This window comes from Diadema setosum, chromosome 21, assembly GCF_964275005.1.
Source record: "Diadema setosum chromosome 21, eeDiaSeto1, whole genome shotgun sequence".
Classification (NCBI taxonomy): domain Eukaryota; kingdom Metazoa; phylum Echinodermata; class Echinoidea; order Diadematoida; family Diadematidae; genus Diadema; species Diadema setosum.
In genome coordinates, this window is record NC_092705.1 from 103,151 (window position 1) to 129,812 (window position 26,662).

Below are 26,662 nucleotides of genomic sequence, written 5' to 3' on the forward strand. Positions count from 1 at the left end.
TGCACATCAGGGTATATTGTGGACTTCTGATATTAATCACTTTGCATCAAAGTGTACACATGCTGTTATATCTTGACAGTTATCCAGTGTTATACAGCTTATCTTGACAGTTATCCAGTATCATAAAACCAATCAACAGAGATACAACCAATGCTGCATAAGTCAAAGTTGCATATTTCAATTGTTTTGCCTAAAAGTAAAGAGTCAATTTCCACACCAAAATATTTGTGTTTTCATAACATAATAATTGTCGTCAAATATTGGCCAATTTGAAAATTATACTCTGGTCACAATTGCATTTTTAGTAACTGATAGAATCAACTAAATTTCATTCATCAATATTTTACTACAGAACACTAGCTCACTAATGATTATTTAGTATGATGAGTAATTCTAATGCTAAATCATTTTAAAAGCTTTAGATATCCCATCATCTGCTGGTCATGGCCTTCAAACTAATCATCACTACATCAAACACTAATCAACTCACATTATGCAGGGAAGGTGTCATGGTACACTGAAACAAAGCAATTTGGCTGAAATAAACAAATTTTATGAAGTTAATACATTATGTCAGACTATGCACACATTTCAATATATAAAACTTCAGAAATTACACCTACACTATGATATCATTCATCCTGAAACCACTGGTCTTATGGCAAGTAGTGAGGTACTTGAGATCTTCTATGCCTTCTCTTCATAACCAAGCAGAATTCGGACAGAACATGTAACTTCTAATATATTGTGTGAAAGGTGTTAAAGTGATTTCAAATAATATAATTACAATAATATATATATATATATATATATATATATATATATATATATATATATATATATATATATATCCCCACTTGATCATATCAACACTTGAGTTTTATCTTTACTAAATGGAAATCAACATTCATGCTGCTGGGACTGATGCATTATACCAACACCTTCATGGTATCTGCATGTGTGATATAAACACAGATGCACTCATGGTGCCAGGCCTTTATGCCAAAGCATTCCTGTGCCTGGCAAATGTTGAGTAACATGATTCCCTATGTCTGTAGATATCACCAAAAAGTGAATTTATAGTCCTAGAAAATACCTCTATGTCTGCATTTTTTTATTGAAATGCTTTTCGAATCATTTTGTGCAGAAGAAAAAAAAAAAAAAAAAAAACAATAATAAGCTACCAGTATACTGTAAGGAGTTACTGTTGGGGTCTATAATTTACATGTAACATGTTTCTGGCCTGGTGTTAGAGAAACTTCATAAATCATGGAGTTCCATCAGAATATGCTCATATCTTCAAAATAGGTAGGAACAGCTGGCATATACAGATTCTCTACAAGGAAAAATTGCGCTCATCAAGATGTTTAAGTCAGTGACTTAGCATCTTGAAACAACTGTTACAAATCAGGACATGCCTCCTTGCTGCTTGCTCACACCTAGCGCACCATTGGATTTGGATTCTTGTTCACCCTCTCCAGTTTTTCAAAGTGTTTCCTTGCATTCTTGATATTGATGAGGGTTGTGGCAGGAGCTAGAAAGACATGGAAAGAGAGAGAAAAGTGAGACAGTAGGGAGGGTTTTTACACAAACAAATAAATAAACTCATAAAGAGTTAATTCCTCCAACACGCTTTACTGGTTACAGTACTGAGGAATTATATCATATTTCATGGCAGTCTTGGCTCTTCAAGCTTAATTTGAAGGCAACTATAAATCCTCAAGGAATATAATGCTTATAAAAATGGAGATGCTTGTATGTTACATATATTGTAATGGCCGACAATAATTTTTATATCCATATTTACTGCAGGAAGCCTCCCATTGAAAAAAATCATATCACTGGATATTTCTGGCTGGAAAAAGACATGTCCAGCCAAAGTAAGACATGATGCATCACGCGTTACCCCGGGGTACCGTAGTACCCCGGGTTACCGCGTGGTGTAGGGCCATCTCACGTCCACTTGAGGACAGCCAGAGAAAAATGCGTGCACTGTGTGTGCATGTACATAGTCAGTCCCCTGCCACTGCAGGTTATACTATGCGTGCATGGCACATTGTGATACCACTAGCGTGTGCTTCAGTGCAGTGCAGTGCAGTGCAGTGGCTAGCGCACCCTAGCTCCAGCAGCAAAATAATTTCATCTTTTTGGCACCCAGGGGCCAACCTTTTTAAAAAATAAATAAATAATTCAACAAAATGGCTGATTTTTATTTGGTACCTCGGGATACCATTTATGTCATCACATGTCCAGCCAAAGTAAGACATGTCCAGCCAAAGATAAGTGATCTTTGACCTTGAGGGATTTGGACAAATCTTATCAATATATTTACACCTCATGAACGTATGAGAGCCAAGCACAAAGAAAAGCACCTAGGGGTTTTCCTGAGAATTAAATCTGCACTAAATTGATAGACAATCTCCAAACATCATGCATGTCACACTAAAGGAACAGAGGCATACAAAAGGCAATCCAGTGAGGGTTTGTGTGCAGGATAAATTTGTGGGGCTATAATATTATCACTTCATCTGAATTGCATGTGATTGCGATCAATAATCATTTTCATGAACACAGATGAATGTCTGGTATTGAGAATAATCATGGAACTCTCCCAGGTAATTTTCTTTCCAGATATTAGTCTCTTTGCAGTCTCTGACGATAAAGACAGAAAGCTCAACTCACGTATTGACAGGTCTGACATGATGACCATGACATAAGTGTTCTGTGTGAAGACATCTATGAAGGCTGCAAAACTGGAATTCCTGACCTCCATACTCTGAAATGATGCTGCCAGTTTGCTGAGCAAATATTGACACAAGAAATTTGACAAAAGTGAAGCAGAGCAATACAGCATTTCACAAATGTGCTCAACTGAAAATGAACAGGGTAAATACTGTATACAAAAATGCTATGATACATACATTTCAGTATTATGAACTCTTGCTCAAAATCTATTGTGAGATTAAAGCTCTAAAGTGTACTACCAAGGTGCTGCTAAACAATTAAAATATGCCAGGGCATTATCCTTTACTTACAAAGATAGCCATGTACAACAATATTCTTAATTGCTGGACAGATGAATAATTTAAAGCTACAGAGCTTTAGCCCTCTACAAGTACCCTTAGCCAAAAGCCTCAAAGCTACCACTGAATTACTCTGCAATCCTTGCATCTGAGAATGACTAATGCCAAATATCACTATAACTTATTTTGAAGAAAATGATGGAAACATTACTTTCATCACTGCGGCCACCAATAGAGTAGCTATAACTAAAAGGAGTGTTACCTTTCCCATGATGAGGGATAAACACATAGCCCCCTATCCAAAGTGTTACTTCCATAAGAGTTCAACTGTACTACCACTGACACTGTCATATATATTTTTTTTTTCTTTTTTCTTTCTTTTTTTTTTCTGTAAGAACCTTCAGGTATCTACAATCAGTACAACCTGGCTTCTATACAGCACCTCCAAGATCTAGAAATGATGATCATGTTTGAATTCCAACACATTTTCCCCTGCTACTGGTGTGGTTTGTGCAATTTGAACAAATCTTATCACCCTGAACCCAAAAATGATTCCTGTCAAGTTTGCAGTTTGAGGAGAGGTTGAATATATCAAATTCGACTTGGTAACCCCAACTTGTTCATCCCATTAGTTGCTAAATTGGGACCACCACCCACTGAGAGCTAGTGGACCCTAAAGGGTGGACCAAAAATGACTGAACAGCTCAAAAAGAAAGAAAAAAACAACCACACAAACACACACAACAAACAACCTTTTGAGCCTGAACAGCAACCTTACCTGCAGCTAAGCTTGAACTGCTTGATGATATTACTGATCTTCTCGAACCTGTGGACATCTCTGTGTTCTCTTCTCTGGCAGTGAGATATCACCTATAGCAATAGTACAAGAACATATCACAGACATCTAACATTGATCAGTCAATGGGGGGGGGGGGGTATTTCATATGTAATGGGTTGCAGGTCACGCATTTTAGATACAGTAAATTCACTTAAGTGGTCACTGCTTATCTCAACAGAACACGAAGTGATGTATGAAAAAGCACAGTTTGTTTGTTTTTTTCATTCCCTACATTGTGTCATCAAATTCTTCTTAAAAGTTGACAATTTGACCATGTCAACCTTATTCAGAGGTTTGTGGTCCACTGAGGAAAATAATTGTTCATATACAGCTGACTTTCAAGACTTTCGGGTATAGTTGACCAGGTAAGAGTTGGCAAACAGACTCCATGAGCTTCAATGCCCCTCCCTGCAACAAAGACGTGAGATGCTAAAAGCCTCCTTCTTCTCTTTAACCTGTTGAAGATGGACTGATTTTGCGACAACACAAGTTTCCATAGACACATAACCAAGCACACTTGGGACTCGTCCTTAACGGGTTAAAATGCATCACAATCTGGCTAACCTCAATATAGGTCAGAATACTACTCCAGCACAGCAAGCCACACAACATATCCATCATCAGTGCTACCAGTTACCAGTTACCACTATGGAATACCATTGCCAATCTTTCTCCCCTCGGACTGTCAAGACCTGTAATGCTCTCTTTCCTGATACTATATCTTCATGACAACCGTTGAAGTCTTCTGCCGTTTGGTGGCAAGACTCTTAATCTAGGCAGACCTCCATCATGTTTTTATTCACGCCCAAACCATTCTTTTTGTTGCACTGATGAATCTGACCCACATACGTTGTAAGAGCACAGGTCTAATTGTCTAAAGAGGAACTTTGAAAACAACAACAAAGGCACTAAATTGAGAGAGGGATGAAAATGGAAGAAGGCAAAATGTAGCCAGGGCTCTCAATGTGACTTTGGGTCAGAACAGTAAGTCAAAATGTGGCACATACATTGTATCTCAACTCATGATTTTGCCAGATGAAGGTGAGCTAGTCTTGTCTGAGATCAAAGAGAAGTTGGGGAAAGCATGTACAACTGTATACGGCAGACTGTCATAGAGACAGTACATGGACTTGTTCTGAGCAAATTTTGCTACTTGACTACAATAGCTAACAAACACACAAAAACACACACAAAGATTGGTGAGGGTATGAGTAGAGGGCTGATCATGTGTGCATTGTACTGCTGCTTACCCCCGCCTGCTCTAACCATTCTGATTCCTTCAATGTTTATTACACAAGACTTGTAATCACTCAATTTCTCATGTCAGGAGGTAATGAAGCTATGTGATCCCGTAACCCATATCATAATACTATCTTTGAAGCCTGCACTTCTCTGTTAGATCGCCAAAACATCAAATAAAATTCTTAATTGTCAACTGACAATGGTAACTATGACTAATGACATCAAAAATTGTAAAGACGTTATATACTCACTAGAAAAGTGGCTCTCTCAAAAAGCAACACTTCATCTGCATCAATAATGTCAGCAAAGTTGATGAGGTTGGTCTTGAGCTGCTCGACATTGGGAATGAGGAGGTAGACGATGGAGGACCAGGCCTGGTACAGAGTCTCATCCCAGATGGACGTCCTGAAGCAAGTACAGTCCAGAGGTTTGGACAGTCTCTTTAAATCATCCTCTCGCTCCTTGAAGATCTGAGACATTCATTGACAAATACATGTACTTCATCTTACTGTCTGCAGCTCATTCAGTTGGGGGTATGGGTATTAAGTATGAATATTCATGTCTGAACATTGACGAAAACCTTTCAAAGAACAGCATACGTTGATTAGTACACATCACTATGCTTTACATCTTAAAAACATACAAGCATAAGCAATGCAACATCAGGGCAAATACCACGAGGTACAAAGAAGAGACACTCTTTCACAACCGTCATCTCAATGATATTCATCTATTGTAAGCTACACTTAAAATATTTTGCATTATCAAGAGTTTCTCTAAGAATAAACACTATGCAAAATACCAGTCTGAGAACATAGTGGGTCAAACCTACAAATTGTATGGTCAGTAAATAAAATGAACACTACAACAGGAATAGCCTGCCTGAGCAAACCAATTTTTATCTTTCTCTTTCTCTCTCAAATAAAAAATCCCCCTAGGAAAAAGAAGAAAAAAGTGTTGGAGTGGCATCTTTTACCCCGTTTATACTAAGGAAAAAGGAGGTTCTGAAACCCCCTGTAGCCGCTTCGAGCAGGCTTTCAGCTCAGTATAAACAGACAGAATTCAGAAAAGGCGATCCGATCGGGTCGGGTCGGGTCGGGTTCTGAAACCTCCTATGGGGGGAGGTTTCAGATCCCGCTATAGCAGGCTCGAGGAGGTTCGACTGCAGTATAAACACAAAGGGGGTTCGAGAAGCCGCTTTTTGGCCGAACCGGAGGTAATTGCTGAGGTCATCACCTGCTTACATAAACAACCCAGCCATCTCGACCAATCCTCGCTGCAGAAAGCTTTTCAACTTGCACACTGTCACTCAAAAGCCCGCGCCATAAATCAGAAGAGAGGAGAAGGTTGGGCCTGCTAGGGTCTGCTTTTGGCGAGCAGTATAAACAGACAAGAGGCTGCTTTTTCAGAGTGGGCTTTCGAACCTCCTCGAGGAGGCTCTGAAACCCGCTAGCAGTATAAACGGGGTATTTGTCTCCCTCTCAAAACTCATGCCCAGACAACTGACCAGCATCTGCCCAGGTAACTGACCAGAATCTGACCTTTATACTATTCAGCCCTTCTAGCCCTGCTCTTCCTATACACCACCTCTCTTCAATTCACTCACCAACTCTCGTTGATCTTCCTGCACTAGGTCCATCTTGTGAATGAGGCAGAAGATTTTGGCATTGGGTGATCGTTGGAGGATTGCCTCTAGACATGACTGGTAGTAGTGCATGTCTTTGTCAAGCTCACGACTCTCCACATCAAACACATAGATGAGTACTTCCACATTGGCGAAGATGTTATCTTTCTGACTGGTGAAATAGTTCTCCATAAAAGCCTCCTGTCTACAGGGAAAAGAGACCACAGAATGCCATTGGGACACTCACATGTGATACAAATATTAACAGCATTCATTGTAATATAAGTTTGAAATGAATACTGTAGTTCACTTGATACACGATACTTAATATGATGTACAGTCAAGTAAAAAGCATTGCATGCATGGTTTTGTGGGTGGTCACCACTGAAATACAAATGCATTTAAAATGTGTATTTCAAATGTATTCAAGTATCCCTCAGAGACTCCATATGTAGGTCTATCTCTACAAGTGATTATGCAGTTATACTTGTTACCCATAAAAGAAGTTATTTCAAACTTCAGTCATGGAAACAAGAACAGAAAGATGCATCCTACAAGTTGTGCACTATAGCTTTCAATCAACAACACTTCAGCTATAATTCAGATTAGGAAATAGCAAACTACAACTGCAATTATGACACTGGCAATTGCCACAGTGATACCATCTATAATACCTGTACTGATAATGTTATCATTACAATGAGTCGAACACTAACATCAACATTACAATATGTGACCCTGCACCACAAAACCAACAAAAAGTCGCCAGACATGAATTTTTAGTTATGGGCAGATTCTAAAAATCAAAGCAGACTCTAAGAATTAAAATGATGTATTAACTCAATTCAAATGGACTCTCCTAACCTATCTACATAAAAAAAACACACACTCTGGAAAAGTGTGAACCAAGAAAACAGGCTCTGAAGTACAGGGTCTATTCAAGCGCTACGTCAGCTGTGCTAGCTGTGTGATGAATGGAACAAATAACAGGATGTAAACTACCGTAGCAACAACAATGAAGGGATTATTAGATTGAAAGCTGAAATTGAGCAGGCTCTATCAACACATTCTGTCTATGATTACTGCCAACTTTCAAAGCAGAAGCATTATGCTTTCAAAAGTTATCAAAGTTGAAAGTGGAGAGTGTGCAAATGATTTTTCAAGAAACAAGAGACCCGCGGGTCTAGCGCTCACCTGAGTATCGCAAGTTCACCTTTCACGCAGTCACTAATCTAAATTATTCACAGCTCTACTAAAATTTGACCAGGCTTCTCAAGTAGAAGATGAAAATGTACAATAAGGGCCAAAATTTTTAAAGATTCCTTCATTTGGGGGGATTGGGGGCCCCCTGGGGCCCTCTGGGTGGGGCATGGTGCCCATTTTGATAAATTGAGATCCTGACCCCCTAGGGATGCTACCTGCCAAGTTTGACGAAAATCCATCATGAGGTTTTCAGGAAGAAGATGAAAATGTACAATTCAGGCCCCCATTTGGACCTTCCCAACCCCCCCCCCCCCCTGCCCCCAAGAGGGGCACCCCTGGATTTGCTATGAACAAACTTGAAACTACAGTCATTAATGTACTCACTCATAGTATTATCTTAGCTCTATAACTTCTGATTCTAGAGAAGATTTTTAAAGATTCCTTCATTTTGGGGGGTTTGGCCCCGCTGGGGCCCCTGGGTGGGGCATGGTGCCCATTTTAACAAATTGAGATCCTAACCCCCTAGGGATACTACCTGCCAAGTTTGGTGAAAATTGGTCACGGGGTTCTCAAGAAGAAGATGAAAATGTATAATTTAGGCCCCATTAGGACCCCTCCCCACCCCCCTCCCCTGGGTCCCAAGGGGGGCACCCCTGATTCTGCCATGAACAAACTTGAAACTACAGTCATCAATGTACTAACTCATAGTATTAACTTAGCTCTATCACTTCTGGTTCTAGAGAAGAAGATTTTTACAGATTCCTTAATTTTGGGGGGTTTGGGCCCCCCTGGGGGCCCCCTGGGTGGGGCATGGTGCCCATTTTAACAAATTGAGTTCCTAACCCCCTAGGGATGCTACCTGCCAAGTTTGATGAAAATCGGTCTTGGGGTTTTCAAGAAGAAGATAAAAATGTAAAAGTTTACGCACGACGGACGACGGACGACGCACGACGGACGACGCACGACGGACGACGCACGACGCACGACGCACGACGCACGCCGGACGAAGGGCGATCGCAATAGCTCACTTGAGCCTTTGGCTCAGGTGAGCTAATAAAAAGGGGCCTCTAAGACATACCTGAGGCCCAATTCATAAAACTTGTCATCAGTGACAAGTTGTCATAGATGTGACAAGCTACTGAAATTCTTGCATCTGATTTGCTGAGAGCAAATTTGTCATAGAAATGCGGTAGTTGTCACTGATAACAAGTTTTATGAAACAGGCCCCAGGTCACACTACTCTACCAACTAGAAATGTCGCTTTGGCGACTGGTATGCCTCCGCCATATTAAATGCATGATTTTCCCAATAGGTCTAGATAGTACATGTGGACAATGTGTGATTACATTTTCACAAAATTGGCAAAATATTGAAATGACAAGTTTGTCATAAATGTGTTGAATGTTCACCTTCCTTGACCTAGGTTTAATTGGATGAATAGGAGAGCATGTATCTAGGGATTTAAGGACTTTAACTCGACTTTGACCCATTCATACATTTAGGCATTGAGTAATTTTCAAGGTACAGGTGTGGAGAAAAAGTGCAATTTCTGAATTGAATAGTAAATTGTTACCATTTTCATCTGGCCCTTGACCCTAAAATTCATAAGATAATCACTTTCAGGTAGAACATTGATGTACTAAGTTTCAAGATAACTTGAGCCACTTCCGAGATATGGAGGAAAAAGTTAGTTCAGCACTTTCACTTGATCTTTGACCTTTTGACCTTTGAGGCAAAAAAAGAAGAAAAAAAAAACTTTCCAGAGAATTTCTATTAGGTTAAACATGTATGCATACACCAAGTGTAAAAAAAAATAACCCTGCTGGCATTGCATGATAGGAGGGAAATAGTAAAATTTTGAAGTGTTGCACTTGACCTTTGACCCCTGACCTTTGACCCCATGAACCCTACATTCTCTAGATAATCACTTCCAGTCAGTATATGTATATACTATGTTCCATGAAGATACCTTGAACAATTTTCCAAGGTATGGAGAAAAAAAAAAGTTTTAATATTTTTACTTGACCTTTTGACCTTTGACCTTTGACCTCATGACCCAAACTTTCACCAGAGAATCTTAATTGGGTAATACATGTATACACTAAGTTTCAAGAAAATATCTTCAGGCATTCAATAGATATGGTGGAAATAGTGAAATTTTATGTATTTGACCCTGACCTTTTGACCTTTGACCTTTGACCTCATGACGAAAACTTTCACCAGAGAATCTTTATTGGGTAATACATATATACACTAAGTTTCAAGAAAATATCTTCAGGCATTCAATAGATACGGTGGAAATAGTGAAATTTTATGTATTTGACCTTGACCTTTTGACCTTTGACCTTGAGCATGTGCACCCAAAAGTTGATAGGCACAACTTCACCCCCTAATACACATACATGCCAAGTTTCATTAGGATACCTCAACAGGTTTTGATAGTTACCTTGTCCACAAAATTCATTACGGACGGACGGAAGGACGGACGGACGGAAGGACGGACGGACGGACGGAAGGACGGAAGGACGGACGGACGGACGGACGGACGGACGGACGGACGGACAACCCGAAAACATAATGCCTCCGGCACCACTTCGTGGCGGAGGCATAAAAAAAAGGGGGGTGCAGAAAAACTGCTGAAAACCCATTTTCCCATTCATTTTATGATCCCAAACTCAAGAATTTCTAAAGTAGAAGAAGAATAGCTATTTCAGAAAATGTGGAAAACTAAAAATTGACTTGCTTGACCTGTTTCACCTTTCTTTTGAGTCTTCATGTAATATCAAGGGGGTGCGACTTTTTGTTGGTGTTGGGATGCACAGTCACATATAGACTGTAGCACTAATATTACATTAATATCACATTCCATGTCATTGTCATTTCTGTACAATGCATAACAGATAAGAAAGATAATCACCACTTCTTTATTAACACTATTGGTGTATGAAACAATGTTAAACATAAATCAAGTAATAACTGTTCATTCTGCAATCAATCATTGCAATAAAACACTGTAGTTCAAAGGTCTATAGTAACTTTCAATATCATGAAGCGACAAAAAAAAAAAAAATCAGTGTTCGATGAACATGCATTGTATGAATATTCAGTCAACACAGAACATTCTCAGTGCTAAGTTAAAACAGAGATTATGCACAATATCTAGGCTCTACAAAACAGACATACTATACATTTAGAGTAAAGTTTTGCAAAAGAAACTATTTAAATAAACACATTCCATCTGTATTACTATTGCTGGATTAACTGCATATTACTATTGCAGGAGATGTCCTACAAGTAATTTAACTGTCATTACTGCACAGGCTGGTGTGGATAGGAATAAATATTAAGTATAATAAATCAATCAGGCACGTAAAGAATTAGAAGAAAAAACAATTGTGGCTCCACAACTGATAAAGTCAATTTCAGATTACCGTCAGCTCACAATGTACTTACCCTCCACAGTCCCATAAGTTAAGAACCAAGTTGCCGAGAAATCTGACATGAGAGTGCTCCACATCAACTGGTAGAGACAAAGGAATGGTGACATTGAGAGTAGTGAGCTCTTGTTGTTTGTCAACTGATAGAATCACTGCCTACTTTATTCTCAGCGTGCTACACGCACCCATAAATTTCCTTAAATTCAGGTGAGAGAGTTAGCAAATTATAGGAAAGCAAAATTACAGTTGGTCAGCAAATTCCTGAATAGCAAGTCTCTTAGTCGAATCAAATGATGATTTAAAAAAAAAAAAAAAAAATCTCTGTGACATAAAGTCCACTGTGTTCCTTGGCACATTTTCAGTTTCAATTTGACACGCGACTCACAGAAGCTACACTATCACCTCAAAGCCACACTGGGCCCTTGCAACTGCTTGCAATTGTTGCCACATTACATCTAGCTCAACAGCAAGGACTTTCCAAACATGAAGGGGGCATGAAAGAGAGATATTATTCAAAGGGGTGAAGGTTCAGGTGTGAGTTTCTTCAATTTGTCTCCCTCTACAAATTAAACTTGTTAAGATCGCAACTGCTGATCTGTAAATTAACAAACATGTCGGAAAAAAAAAGAACCAGTGGGACTCAAACCTGGAGACAAATTGGAGAGCTCTTGATTTCATGTCGATGGCTATAAATCAGCTGTACAAATTTTTGTATCTGATTGTTTAAGTCTTCAATTAGGCCTCATATTTTGTCATGATTGCATCAATTTGCCTGTCCTAAGCCACTCTTAAATAGTTTGGATAATTGTATAACCACTGAGGAATTAGTGCAGGCATGTGTGCCAATCTGTGTATTGGGTATGTCTGCTTTCAGGCAATATGCAGCAACACACAAGTCATGTGCAAAGGTGTGATTGAGGCATTCACATTGTACAGCACAGTTCCGTGTCACACACTGAGGCATGGCACAATAAAATCCAATCAATGGATCCATTGGGTGATTTCAAGTTCGGTGCTAGTGCTAGTGCTAGTGCTATCTCAGCACCAGCACCAGCGATAAAACCAAACTTGAAATCACGTCAGCGCTGGGAGTTGACCTCAAAATTATGACATACATGTATTTCCGGTTGCTGGTGCTGGGCTCGGTGTTGAATGTCGTCAGCTGAACCGAGCTCTGCCGTTTGTGTTCGTGATTTACCTACTTTTTCCCCATTGACTAACACTAGCCCCTAGGGATTATCATTTTCTTCATTTCAAGTTCGGTGCTGGTGTTAGCGTTGCCATGCGAGAACTGTATACTATTCCCTTCCATAATAGATGCACGTTTTATGTTCAAAGTCTATGCTAATGAAGTAGTCACCCATGTAAAGAACATGAACACTCCAGGCATGGCTACAACCTGTATCAAATCTGAGCCTGGAAGCAAAATAATACAATGTAAATGTGTTTTAAACAATGGATGAAATTTGTGGCATTTTAATCAGTCTTCCTCATTATGTGTCTAAACCTAAGCAGTCATTGCTACATCTTTTGATATTTGACTTTAGCCATGCGCCATCACTTTTTTCGTCGCGCAATTCCCACCGACATCGCGGTGAACGGTATTGCTTCGTTAATCTGACCGTCGGTGTTGGAGCGCAATTCAAGGCTGTTATTCGGGAGCTAGCACTAGCACTAGCACCGAACTTGAAATCACCCATTGTTTCAGTTTCAACGTGCAAAAAAAAATGTTTAGGGGGCATGTCTGCAGACTCTTCCCACAGATGTTGGTACTATAAGTTGCCTGGACACGAGTCTTTATTTTAAATACATAATGTATATCATATATATATATAAAATTATGTATATATATTTTTTCTGAGAGAGAGAGAGAGAGAGAATTTGGTTTGCTTACCCTTATCACCACAACACTTAGAGGGATGGTATACAGCTGTAGTATTGGTGGAGATGAGGATTGGGCTAACTTTTTGTGAGATACCAAGAAACCACTTATGAAACCACACTGAGCATATCCTTATATGAGGAATTCAAAGTGTATTAGATGAAAATAAGTTTTGGAATTGCTGAGACATCCAAAACAAAGTAAAACAAGGCAATCCCAAGAACAGGTTGGTCCCACCTTTTATTAGGATTACTCTATTTTGAATATATCGGCCATTTCAAAACCAATTTTCATCAAATAAGTGTTGAATCAGTCTTGGAATTACACGTTTTTTCATTTTTCATAAGATGTTTTTCATTATCTCACTGGTCAAAAAAATGTTAGAAACCCGAAGTTAGGTCTCAACCAAAACTATACGAACCCGAAGGCTTAGAAACTAAAGTTGGTACAATTTGTATCTTACTTGTAGCCCCCAATCTCCTTGTATCCCTGGCAATGTAGTTGGCAAAGATGATTGACCGCATGCTGGTCTTGCCTGACCCACTCTTGCCCATTAGCAACACCTGCATCATAACAAAAAGATGAGTAAACACGAAGTTAAACACAGAGAAAAGAGAGAGAAAAATACTCCAGAAAGCTTCATTCCTTAATGTCATCTTTTCACACTATATTTTTTTTTTCACTGTAGACATGTGAGTGGAAATCCTGCCTTTACAAAAAATATTAATGTGTCTAAACTTGACTATATTCATTTCAGACATATCAACACAAAAACATGTGGTGAAGAAGTAGGTTTTTTTTTGTTTTTGTGTTTTTGTTTTTTGTTGTTGCTGAAAATGTATCTTGCTACAGATAAAATGGTGTATGTATGACAAGTCTTAGGGTGAAAGCAAGAGAGGGGTGAAGGTTGAGGTGTGAGTTTTCCTTAAGTTTGTCTCCCTCTGCTTAATAATATCTTGCCTTCATTTGTCTGTTAATACATGTATCAATGTCATTTTGGAATTTCAGAGCTTGGGTATTTGTTCCAAGTTCATCATGTCACTGCCAGCAACCAGGGACAGCCTGGTGGTAGTGTTGCTGCCCTGAAAGCAGTAGATGACAGGTTCGAATCCCACTGGTTCCTTTTTCCAGCATGTTTTTTAGCAATCATAGATCAGCAGTTGCAGTCTTATAAAATTCACTTGTAGAGGGAGACAACAATTGAAGAAAACTCACACCTTACTGTAAGTCTTAGGGTAATATGAAGCTGTGCTTCATGGCTCTCTCACAAATCACAATGGACAATCCAGGCTCCAATGATGTCACAATTAACTGATGGCTAAATTCGCCGAGGAAAAAAAACTGGGGGGGGGGGGGGCATGCACGTACGTGTAGGCATTATGTCTCATCTCATATGAATCAAGAATTCAAGCCAACCCGGCAGATGAGTACATGTACATGTACTGCTAGTGCTTGCAATGGATCATAAAGAAGTCTGTAAATAGCGAAGCAGTTGTGGTGCAGTGTACATATTGGCATTTTATCAGTATAAAGTTTGTAGGATACAGCTGTATATAGTGAAGAGTTGTGTAGTCTATGGCTGCACAAATAGATTGGAAGAATGCAAGAAAATCAGATTTTATAGAATACTGCCCAAGTGCCAACACTTCATTCCAAGAGATACGAGCAGCTCGACTATCGGCCATCAACTGACAAGATTACAACTGAAATGTATAGTGATCTCAGTGAAAAAGATAAAGAGATGCAGGGGTCTTGCGCTCACCTGATGTACATGTATGGTGTCCACAAAATTGATTAGGATGGATGGACGGACAACCCAAAAAATAATGCATCCTGCTACACTTTTGGCGGAGCCATAAAAATGTGTCAGTTTAGTGGCCTACTAATCTACAAAATATGTAGGTCATAGCCAGTCACACACAAATTACATGTTGTACAAGGCAAGGGACTAGGGCCATGCAAGTTGTGGGATTTTCAGAGCGAGCTTGCATACGTATGCACCGGAGGAGATCTGGGGATTTCTGTACACAGCATGGCTTGCGCGCTGTCTGCGCTGGATGCCACGGGACTCTTGCACAAAAGGCGCCCAAAGGCTGGTGGACAGCGGACTTCATGAAGAAAGTGAACCAATAATACCTACAAAGTGGTTAATTTGCCATCAAATTCAAGTACCCACCTACTCTATCACTCAGTGTGGAATAGTAATTTGGAGTACAAGTTGTATGCACAAGATCAGGTTAGTTCTAATTTTATTTTCCTCTTTACGAATCTTTTACTATCTCAGACTACAGCTTCATGGAGCTGATTCGTGTGAGGAGAGGGTCCTCCGCAGAAAAAAGTGCCACAGATTTTGATCAAATCGGGCTGCGAGTTGATACAGTAGGTGCAGCAGCCCTGCATTGAGCAAACCCGCTAGCACCTTGTTTTGATTGGTCGCTGCACATCAGTTGATTACAACTTGATTTTTGTCAAAAAATGCAGACAGAATTTTTTCTTCTTTTCATCATGGAAAGTGGACATGTGTGTTTATTCGACAAAAACTCATGGTGTGCGAAGTTGCGACAATTTACATGTCAGATGAGATGGACGAGAATTGAACCGGGGGCTCCATGAGCACCTCGCCCCGGTATACTTACTGTGAACAGGCGCACAGCCGCAAACTGCGACAATTACTCTTCACCCAAGATGTGACAAAAATATGTTTTTTCAAAACAATCACAAACATAATGAACATAATTTAACGTTATAGATTCACATAGATCCATGATAGAGTCTAACAAGTTAGACCGTAAACATAATACACAGCAGAAACATTGCCACTAATAGAAAGTTTAATTTCTCGGACAGCTGGCATGCTTGTCATTTGATTTATGATGATTTGCGCCGTGTCAACGTTGACCTGGCACAGATCAGTCATCACAAGCTTCAGCCAGAAAGTGTGGTGCTGGTGGAAAGGAAGTCACGCGCTTTGTTTGAGGCGACACCGTCCCAATCACCGGTAACCTGTCGAGCTGTCTGCACAAAATCTGAGATTACAACACGAGTAGACTCTACCGTGTCTACCGTGATTTGATAGACCTAACGATTTTTAACGTTAGAATAGACGAAATATAGAGATTCTAACGATTTTTAACGTTAGAATAGACGAAATCTAGAGATTGTCTAGATACTAGAGTAGACTATAAAATTTACTCATAGGCCTACTCATGATACTCTGTCGCTCACGGAGCGAAGAGCGATTTCAAGACCATGGTATCATGCCACATTATAAATGGCATGGAAGGTTATGTGATACGGGACATTACATGATTATAATCCTGAATTTAAAGTGACAAGCTTGACATTTTGTTCTATGGAAAATAAATGACGCAATACCACAGCGCAATGACACTCACCTTTTTCTTAATTTTGGAGGACATAATGACAGTGTCGTCAGGAACCAGCTCTATAACAGTCTTACTTAGTACTAGCCAGAGCCCAGAGAGGTATACACGTTGTACTTGACTGTGTTCCGCGCGCGCAGCGATTGAGTATCACGAGTATAGTGCGAGTAGAGAGAGCACTTTTTGCATAGAGGAGAGTCGCCGCCCGGGATTCATGTGACATAGGCAGTGCCGTATACGGCACTGGACATAGGTACATGTACCTTTGCATACAGTTAATACGTTACTGTAGTGTAGTAATCGCGATGATTTATGAAGTGTCGTCGATGTTTTGCATTTGCAATGGATGGTGTGCGTGTTGTGTGATGTGTGTGGTGTACTCACAGTACTGTACTCGCCACTGATCTCGTGCCCGAAAACGCACGCAATGCGCAAGTACAATAACTAGCGAGCTCTTATGGAACGCCATGTGTTGCAAAAGTTGAGAAACCTTTTAAATTTACCAGAGATTTGAAGCCGCTGAGCAGAGTTTTTTTTTTTTTTTTTTTTTGGGCTAGTGCAAAATATTATTAAAAACTACTGATCAGAGATGTCTAACTTCACGTGAGCAAAGACAAACTTCTGATTAGTAGTTTTAACTCTGCACGTACAACTCGAAATTTGTGAGCAGTAGCTTTAGTAAAGAAAACATCTGTTCTAGCAGGAAGGTGTTACAGAAGGAGTGGAATTTCTTCGCAATTTGTGCAAATTTATGCGGAGGCTCTAGAGCATGACAATGAATGCGTAACATGTCACTGTATCAAATTGATAATCCAAACCGCTCTTCCATAGAGTTTTGAATATGGAGACCAAAGAAAAGGTTATTGGCTTTTACAATTCTAAGTTGTATTTCAAAAGGTAATGTACAAATCCTGTATGAAATTCGATTGTAATCTTGCACGGAACAACTATATGCCATCAGTTTTTCTTCAAAGTTCCTTGTTATTAACAGGGGCCTAATATGGGAGGGGTATCTTGCCACCATCCCGTTGATTGGTCCCCTCTATATACTTAGTATACTTTGGGGAATGACAATTTCCGAATTCAGATCGCTTTATTTCAATTTTAAAAACGCAAAAGCTCTGTCGATAGGAAAGGACATCCTCCTCCACACCCTCCCCTAAGCTCTACCTCACTAGACTTTGCACATACACAGAGATGATGCACATTCGGAATAACAGCTAAATACCGTGATTTTGTTATTAACACTTCCCTGAAGAAAAAAAAAAGCCCGGGAGCTAGAAAAAATTCCAAGTACTGCACCAAAAGTTTGCACCAGATCGCTGAATTTCAGGTCTGAAAATGTAAAATCATCTTCGTGTGGGAGGAGAAATATCCCTTATGTACACCCTCGTGGGCATGCCTTTTCTGTTTGATTGCTTAACCGACAGCGTTCATGAAATTCATTGTAAGAATTAATGCGAGAAGTTTATTTGAATGCTACCACTTTATAGGCAAATTGTTCAATAATAATCCACATCAAACATCCTGCTACCTTAAACAAGTGGGACAAAGCATGCAAAAACACGCATCAAATTGCACCATTTACAACATCAAAATGCACAAAGTTCTCACCGTGGGAGGGGGACACCCCCTCCCACAACCTCCCCCTCTCCTTCCCTCCGCTCGGGCTCGGTCGCTTCGCTCCCTCGCATAGAACCGCCGCCCCCCCCCCCCCCCTCCCCCCAGATCATATCCTGGCTACGCCGATGCGTCTAAGGGGGGGGGGGGTGTCCGGTCCGGCAGCCCCCCCCCCCTCCCGCACATACACAGACACGCACTTTTTGCAGTTTAAAAAAAAATGACATTTTCTTCGCATGTCCTATATTCTTTGCACACTTAACAATAGAAATGTCGTCGAGGTGGCTGGTTTTCCTGGGCCCTATTTCATTATTCTCCAAAAATTGATCCACAAGCTTTATTTACTTTCCAATCAACAAATCAGGTAGCTACCTCGTTTCTTCCGAAACTACTAACAATCTGCTTTTAGTTATTGGGTTCGATATGATAACATTCATCAACAGAATGAAATGCCTGTAAGAGATCTACGAAAAATATTATTGATGGATCCAGAAGTTCAAAATTACCACATGAAAGGACATCTTTATTGTTCCGAATAACCCCAAAATGAATGTCATTTGGAACGAAATAAAATGTCCGTATGTGATAAGCAACTCTTATTAACATATTCAACTTTCATTGAAGTAATTTATTTCTGTGTGACGGTTGTATTCTGCATTGTCAAAACACAGTACAAGTTATTCGAAGTCATGGAAACTATAAACGAAGGCTTTTAGCCAAACAAATTTGTGATTATATCGATGGGCATGTCTTTACTTACTGATAATCCCTTGATTTGGCTCAACTCTCTATACATATCTTGCTTTCTTTGTCAGTTTAAGTGTATGATATTGATAATAAGTAACTAAAATGCAAATTACCAACCAGCAGATCATGATCATATAATAATGATGGTAGTGAATCGAGGAATGTCCGCTGCACTTTTTTCGTGTCCTCCTCAACTATATTCAAAGCAGCAAGTCCATTCATCTGTATATTATAGCTGAAGCGTATCAAACCTTTTACGTTTGTCGGGGTGCACTGTCTTAAAGGGGAAATCCAGTCCAAATATAAGTTAGTCTGATAAGAAAGAGTATCGCAATCGAGTGAAAATTAAGGAGGTTATGACATTTTGAAGTTTCGCTATTTTGGGGGAAACAGTTCTTGAACAGTCAATATGAACAGGGGCCGCGGAACGTTTTTCAGTGGGGGGGGGGGGGGGGGAAGGGCTGCCGGACCGGGGGAGGGGGTGTCATGGTCAAGCCTCTCCCCCCCCCCCCCCACGGTGTCCCCCTCCCACGGTGCACTGTGAGAACTTTTTGTATTTTGATGTTGTAAATGGTGCAATTTGATGCATGTTTTGGGGTGTTTTATCGACTTGAAACGGCCCCACTTGTTTAAGGTAGCAGAATGTTTGATGTGGATTATTATTGAACAATTTGCCGATATAAGGTGGAAACATTCAAATAAACTTCTTGTATTAATTCTTACAATGAATTTCATGAACGATGTCGGTTAAGCAATCAAACAGAAAAGGCATGCACACGAGGGTTATATACATAAGGGATATTTCTCCCACACGAACGTGATTTTACATTTTCAGACCTGACATTCAGCGATCTGGTGCAAACTTTTGGTGTAGTACTTGGAATTTTTTCTAGCTCCCCCCCCCCCCAAAAAAAATAAATAAAAAAAAATAAAAAAAAATAAATAATGGAAATAATTCGGGCTTTTTTTTCAGGGAAGTGATGACAAAATAACGGAATTTAGCTCTTATTCTGAGTGTGCATCATCTCCGTGTATGTACAAAGTCTAGTGAGGTAGAGCTCAGGGGAGGTTGTGGGAGGGGGTGCCCCTCCCTATCGACGGAGCTTTTGCGTTTTTAAAATTGAAATAAAGCGATCTGAAGCACAGTTTTTTGTGTGTGGGAAATTTGGAAATTGTCATTCCCCAAAGTATATACACTAAGTCTATAGAGGGGGTCAATCAATGGGAGAATGGCAAGATACCCCTCCCATATTCGAGGGAACTTTTTTTTTTCATTTTTTCGAACTGAAATTCAACTTGGGCACTTTTCTGTTGGAATATCTGGAAATTTGTCAATTAGAGAAGTGCAAGTCTGTGGAAGGTATAGCTGGAGGATGTGGGAGGGGATACGAGGGCTATTCTCCCTCCTACATGAGGGAGATTCTGTATTTTCTGATTGCAGTTAAACGTTTTGGTGCACACATTTATTTGTGGCATATATTTGGAGAACTCAAAGTGTATAGCCATAGTCTACTTGTATGCACAGGGCGGTGGGGGGGGGGGGGTTAAACAGGGAGAAAGCGTTGAAGAGTGCTATCCCCATATACCCTTCCCGTACGAGGGACCTTTTGTCTTTTTAAAGTTGAAATTGAGATATCTCGTATACGCATATTTGATGGAATATTCGGGAAATTATTTTTAAAAAAAAATGATCGCGGGAACTGAGAGAGGAAAGGGTTGATTAAAAGGGGATATTTTCCTTGTATATGAGGGAACTATTGATTTTTCGGAATGTAAGTGGTGCTTAGACGGGGAACTTTATGTAAGGGCGGAATCTTAGGAAATTCAAATTTAAGTGGGCTTTGTGATTTTCCCCGATTTTCCCCTTTTTTTTTCTTTTTTTTTTCATGAACCAAAAGTGTGTGTGTGTGTGTGGGGGGGGGGGGGTGCTGCAGCCCCCCCCCCCCGGTTCCGCGGCCCCTGATGAATATGCAAATGACAAAGGGAGCGTGTCATTCCCTCACAACTTATCATTATAGTTTGTACATAAAATTTTGAAATTTCCTGTTTTTCATTCAAACGCAATTATGCCCGAGGCTCAAATCCTTGTATATCTAAGTGATCACTATTCTGAAGTTATTCAACCAGGAATAACGTAATGTTTCGCACTTCAATGACAGAAATATTGATTTTTCGTTATTTTTATTTTGGTACATGATCAATGGAACATTGTGAGGGTACGACATGGTTAGCTCATTCATTTGCATATTCATATCCACTGTACAAGAACTATTTTTGCAGAAATTAGCAAAACTTCGAAATGTATATAACTTCCTAATTTTTCATCCGATTTCAGTCAAAATTTTGCCCTTAACCCTATAAAGCCCAAGCTATTTTGACCCCTTCCAGGCCCAAGGGGGGGGGGGGGGGGCACATTGTGCCCCCCTATCTAACTTCTTTATTATATGATGTATGACCGTCATATTTGGCACATGGGTAGAGCAACTCATACTCTACGAGACCCAACATTTGAAATTTCCCAAGGTCATCCACTGAGGGCGCTATTAACCAAAATACAAAGAAATACATAGGAAATATGCTAAAATCGTGTTTTTTCTTTTTATTACTTTATCCCAACTATATATGTTTTTATTTCATATCAATCATTTTCATATTTACCACAAAGGAAAAGCAAGTCAACCTTCACTAGTTATTACTGTTGAAATTTCTCAAGGTCAACATGTGGGGGCGCTATTCAATACAATATAAAGAAATATATGAAACCTATGATGTATTGCTTGGAATGGGTACATATATTGGTATCATATTTCATATTTCCAAAATATTGAAATTTTAAGTTTGCAGATTGATAATATGATGAAGAAATGATATTACAGGCAAAGCTTGTGTGAAGATAACACAAAATAAAAGGGTAGTCTTTGGAAAATGCTGTATTTTCGATTATTTCTATTATGTCTATTGTTTGATGCCTATGTCATATAAAAAATAAAGGAAATAATAAAAAGACCATTTCAGGGTAATTCACAACCATAATAACTTCACATTTTGGTCCTTCAGCAAATTACAGCCAAGAAAACCCCCATTCCATCCATTATTATATTGTTAACTGAAATTTGAACAGAAAATCATGCAAAATCTGACGAACATGGTTGTCAGTTTACGGTTGCCATGGCAACCAGCAATATCGGATATAGCTAAATTATAAATCAAAATGTTCGCAATAAGATTTTAGGAAAAGTCACCAAATTTGGTTGAAATCGAGTAAAAGGTGTAGGAGTGGCAAACGAAAATATGGTAGGGGGGCACAATGTGCCCCCCTTGGGCTTTATAGGGTTAAACTCGTAAGATTTTACTCTTTTTTATCAGACTAACTTATATTTGGACTGAATTTCCTCTTTAAGGATGTATCTTGAGTTATCAATCTGCAAGACTTCTCGACAAAATTGTCAACCCTTCTCTCCAGCATAGACATAAAGGCTAAAGACAACCGAGTTAGTCTGACAGCTTTATGTCGCATGCATTCACACCAAGTCAGTCAATTATGGTATAGTCCATAATAACAAACAACTCCAGTATAGTACATTACATATGGTAAATGAACTTCAACACTACTAAGAACGATCGTGTTAATAATAATAATACTAATGATAATAATTATAAGAAAAGACTGACAAACTAAAGGACCAATACCTGCAATCCTATATATGCCTGTAAAAATAAATTTGAAAATGAATTTGAATCTTGAAAAAGAAACATATTATTATTGAAGCAACAGTTCGGACAATCTTTACACACACACACACACACACACACACACACACACACACACACACACACACACACACACACACACACACACAAATATATATATATATATATATATATATATATATATATATATATATATATATATATATATATATATATAAGCCATTATACATTATTTATATGTCGGATACGCCTATCGGATACTATATGAACTCCAAACGCTCAAAGAAATATTAAAAGAAGAATATGCAGACCCTTCACCAATACGGTGAAAGTACTGTATTACTTCCTTCGAATCATGTAACGGGCATCAAAATGCGAGGTAATATGAAAATGACAAGTAATTTCCATTACCAAGGAGCAAAACTCCCACAAAATTAATATTGCTCCTTGGTAACCCATCTCTGCTTCGACTTGTTTAACACAATGGCTGAACTATACCACTGTATTTGTTCTCCCAAAACAAGGAGAATCAATTTTGTAAGAAAAAGTGCACTATAAGCCTAGTCAGCTTCTAAGCTCTTTTATCTCTTTGTAAGTCTTAGGACAATAATGATATCAAATTAGTTATAACAGAAATAAAGGAAAGAGCTGCGTTATGATTGCAACAATTTATATTCCATTTATATCGAAGTGCTAATTTGTACATTCAAATATTTGCTCACAGACAGGTCTGTCAATTCATTAGACCACCCCGTGTCTCGTTAAACGTTCGTCCACCATTTTGAAACCTCTTAATCTGTTTACATGGTGATATAATAATAGCCCATTTTTTAGACCTTTGTGTATTTCTGTATAATTCTTTTCCTTAGTTCTCATTTTGATTTCTTTTGATCATTGTATATACTTTTCATGTTACATGTTTCTTATTATCATTATATCTTTGTAAAACTGTTTGTTTGTTTGTTTGTTCATTTTCCATCTGTGAAGATGGATAGCCCATATTCAGCTATGTTAAGCTGGTCTTCCATGGGGTCCAGTTGGATGTGAGGTGGGACCACTTCAGGTTAAACACCCTGCTCTTTGCGATGAATGAATGAAGCGGGTTCTTTTACGTGCATGAGTTGTTACTCTCTCATACACGGGACCTCCATTTTATGTCCTATCCGAGGGACAGAGTGGTATGCCTCTTGCTGGAGGGGACGGTATGCTTACACACAACATTGCTCAGTCCAGACTCGGGTTCGAACCCGGGCCGCGTGATCGTGAGGCAGACGCGCTACCGACTGAGCCAACTCACCGCCCTTTGTGAATACATGTGTCTTAATGTTCACGGCCTTGCTGAAAACTACCTATAACAGCTGAAAGCAGGCTTTTATCCGTGATGAAATAAGGTCAATCAATCAATCAATCAATCAATCAATCAATCATTCATCATGTCAAACAAGTCAAAGGCAGTAGGTTTACAGCGGAGGGGTTGCATGGTGTATAAGCTCGTTAACTCATTCTACTTTTCATTTGAACTTAGATCAAAGCGATTATAACTGCATCTCATTATATCTCACATCTCAAAATACAGTGCACTCCGCTATAACGAAACCCTCGAGGCCGGCAGTTTTCTTTTGTTATAACGAGATTTCGTTATAATCGAACAAAATGCAGTATATTTGATTTATGGTTAAAACACGCTAACGATGGGTGTAGTGGCAGACCCACTGGGAGAGGGCGCGCATCGGGCGCCTCCTTTATTTTTTTTTTATTTATTTATTTATTCAATACATTTGATATAATATGAGCTGAGGCAAAGGGAAATCTATAGGGCCTAATGGCTATAAATGTCCATCCATATCAATATCTGTTATTTTTAGGTCTGTACTATAATAATGGATTCATTTTTGTCAGCCGCCGCATGCTGCACGGTGCAAGCGCGGTAACTGATACGAATTGCGATATCGATGCTGTTACGGCACAGTTTGGTAAATCGGCACATTTTGGTAAATTACCAAAATGTGCAGTTACCAATAAATGTGCCGACACATAGTGACTTCACATAGTGACATTTTGGTAATTTACCAAAATGTGCCGATAGTGCACCTATACCTGTCGGGATCAACTGTTACCAAAATGTGCAATTAAAAGTGGATTTGCCTGCACATTTTGGACAATCTGCACATTTTGGTAAATGAACTAAAGACCCATGGATGGGCTTGAGATTTATAATACGGTCAAGGAGTTAAGGTGATAATATGGTCCTGCTGCAGCAGTAAAGACAGGCAAGACACTTATTTAGCTAACCCGAGCTGGAGGCTCGAGTAAGCTATTGCGATTGCTTTTCGTGCGAGTATGCTGTGCGACCTGCGTGTCAGGAGCGTGGGGCTGACAACTCAGTGAAGGAATTCCTCTGAAGGAATGACAGAAGTACCACAGAGTGTCATTAATTTGGCCGCATACGGGGACTGCGAAATACATGCGTGAGAGTTGCCTGCGAGGTGCTGCCGCTAAGAGCCTCCTACTGGCATTCTGCGTGTACCTCTGCGGGCAATTCCCACGACTCACCCGGAAAAAGTTTTGGTCATGCTGTAAACTTAGCTGCGGGTAAATCAGACTTGCGTGCGCACCTCCGGGCAAATACAGGCGAGATACGCGTTAATAGGTACTGTCAGGTGCGGACCAACTGCGGAGAGCTCCGGGTAGCAAATTTGCTTCCCCGCAAGTCAAACTTCCCCAGATACGGTATGACAAGACCTTTGAGCATGTTCAAAATATGTTCCGAGTGAGTTGCGGGGGTACACGCAGACAAGTAGGAGACCCTTACCGGCAGCACCTTGCAGACAACTCAGACAACTCCAACGTAGTTACTTCGCAGTACCCGTAAGTCGCTCGTTAACAGAAAACGGATCGGTTTCAAAGTTCTCACGCAGGTCCGCAAACGGAATACACGCAAGTAGAAGGTAAGTAGCACGCGTCTAGCAAATAAGACACAAGTGCGAGACTCGTAAACATTTTTGTCCGCCCGCAGAAAATTTTCCTGCGTGCTGAAAAAATCCCTACTCGCAACAAAGCCCGCGTAGCTTGCCCGGAAATTTGTGACACGGCCTTACAGGCCGTGTCACATCTTTCCCGGCAAACCTTGCGTGCGACTTGCGAAGAACAATTTTTACTACCCAGAGGTCCCCGCAGATGACCTGCACGTAACAGTACCTAGCACGTATCTCACCCGTAGTCGCCCGGAGGTACGCACGCAAATCCTTTTTACCCGTAACCATGTTATGGCCTTGTCACACCTTTCCGGGCAAGCTACGCGGGCTTGTTGCGTGTGAGGATTTTCCAGCATACCGGACAATTTCTGAGGGCGGACAAGGATTTGCGCGAGTTGTGCTTATGTGTCTTACTTGCTGGATGCGTGCTACTTATGTTCTTCTTGCGGGTGTTCTGTGTGACCTGCGTGCCAGGCGCGTGGGGGCTGACAACTCAGAAATTCATCTGAAGGAATGGCAGAAGTCCAACAGAAATGACAGAATGTCATATCTTGGCCGCGCTGACCGCATACGGAGACTGCGAAGTACCTGCGTGGGAGTTGCATGCGAAGTGCTGCTCAAAATTTGGCTGCGGGTAAATCGGACTTGCGTGCGCAGCTCCGGGCAACTACGGGCGAGATAATTTTCCTGCGTGCTGGGAAAACCTTACTCGCAACAAGCCCGCGTATCTTGCCCGGAAAGGTGTGACACGGCCTTTAGGCTGCCGAACTCATTCGGTAGGGACAAAAACCAACTGCACTTACAATTTGTTTTTGTGGTGATTGTGGAGGAGCAGAAAGTTACCAAAATGTGCCGTTAATGTCCTGCACATTTTGGTAAATTTACCAAAATGTGCAGTTACCAAAATGTTCCGTAACATAGTTACGGCACATTTTGGTAACTGCACATTTTGGTAATTTACCAAAATGTGCCGTATG

General features: G+C 40.1%; 1 protein-coding gene across 1 annotated transcript; it reads right to left on the reverse strand.

Annotated features, from left to right (window-relative positions):
- Positions 1-1,093: 1,093 nt before the first annotated feature.
- On the reverse strand, positions 1,094-16,691 carry LOC140244283 (ras-related GTP-binding protein A). Its single transcript, XM_072323928.1, has 8 exons — positions 16,645-16,691; positions 13,713-13,812; positions 11,384-11,450; positions 6,710-6,932; positions 5,355-5,573; positions 3,802-3,893; positions 2,683-2,798; positions 1,094-1,534 (listed from the first exon to the last, which is right to left on the reverse strand). Exons 1-8 carry the CDS (start codon positions 16,666-16,668, stop codon positions 1,440-1,442), a joined length of 936 nt encoding a protein of 311 aa, XP_072180029.1. The 5' UTR covers positions 16,669-16,691; the 3' UTR covers positions 1,094-1,439.
- Between the last annotated feature and the right edge of the window lie 9,971 nt (positions 16,692-26,662).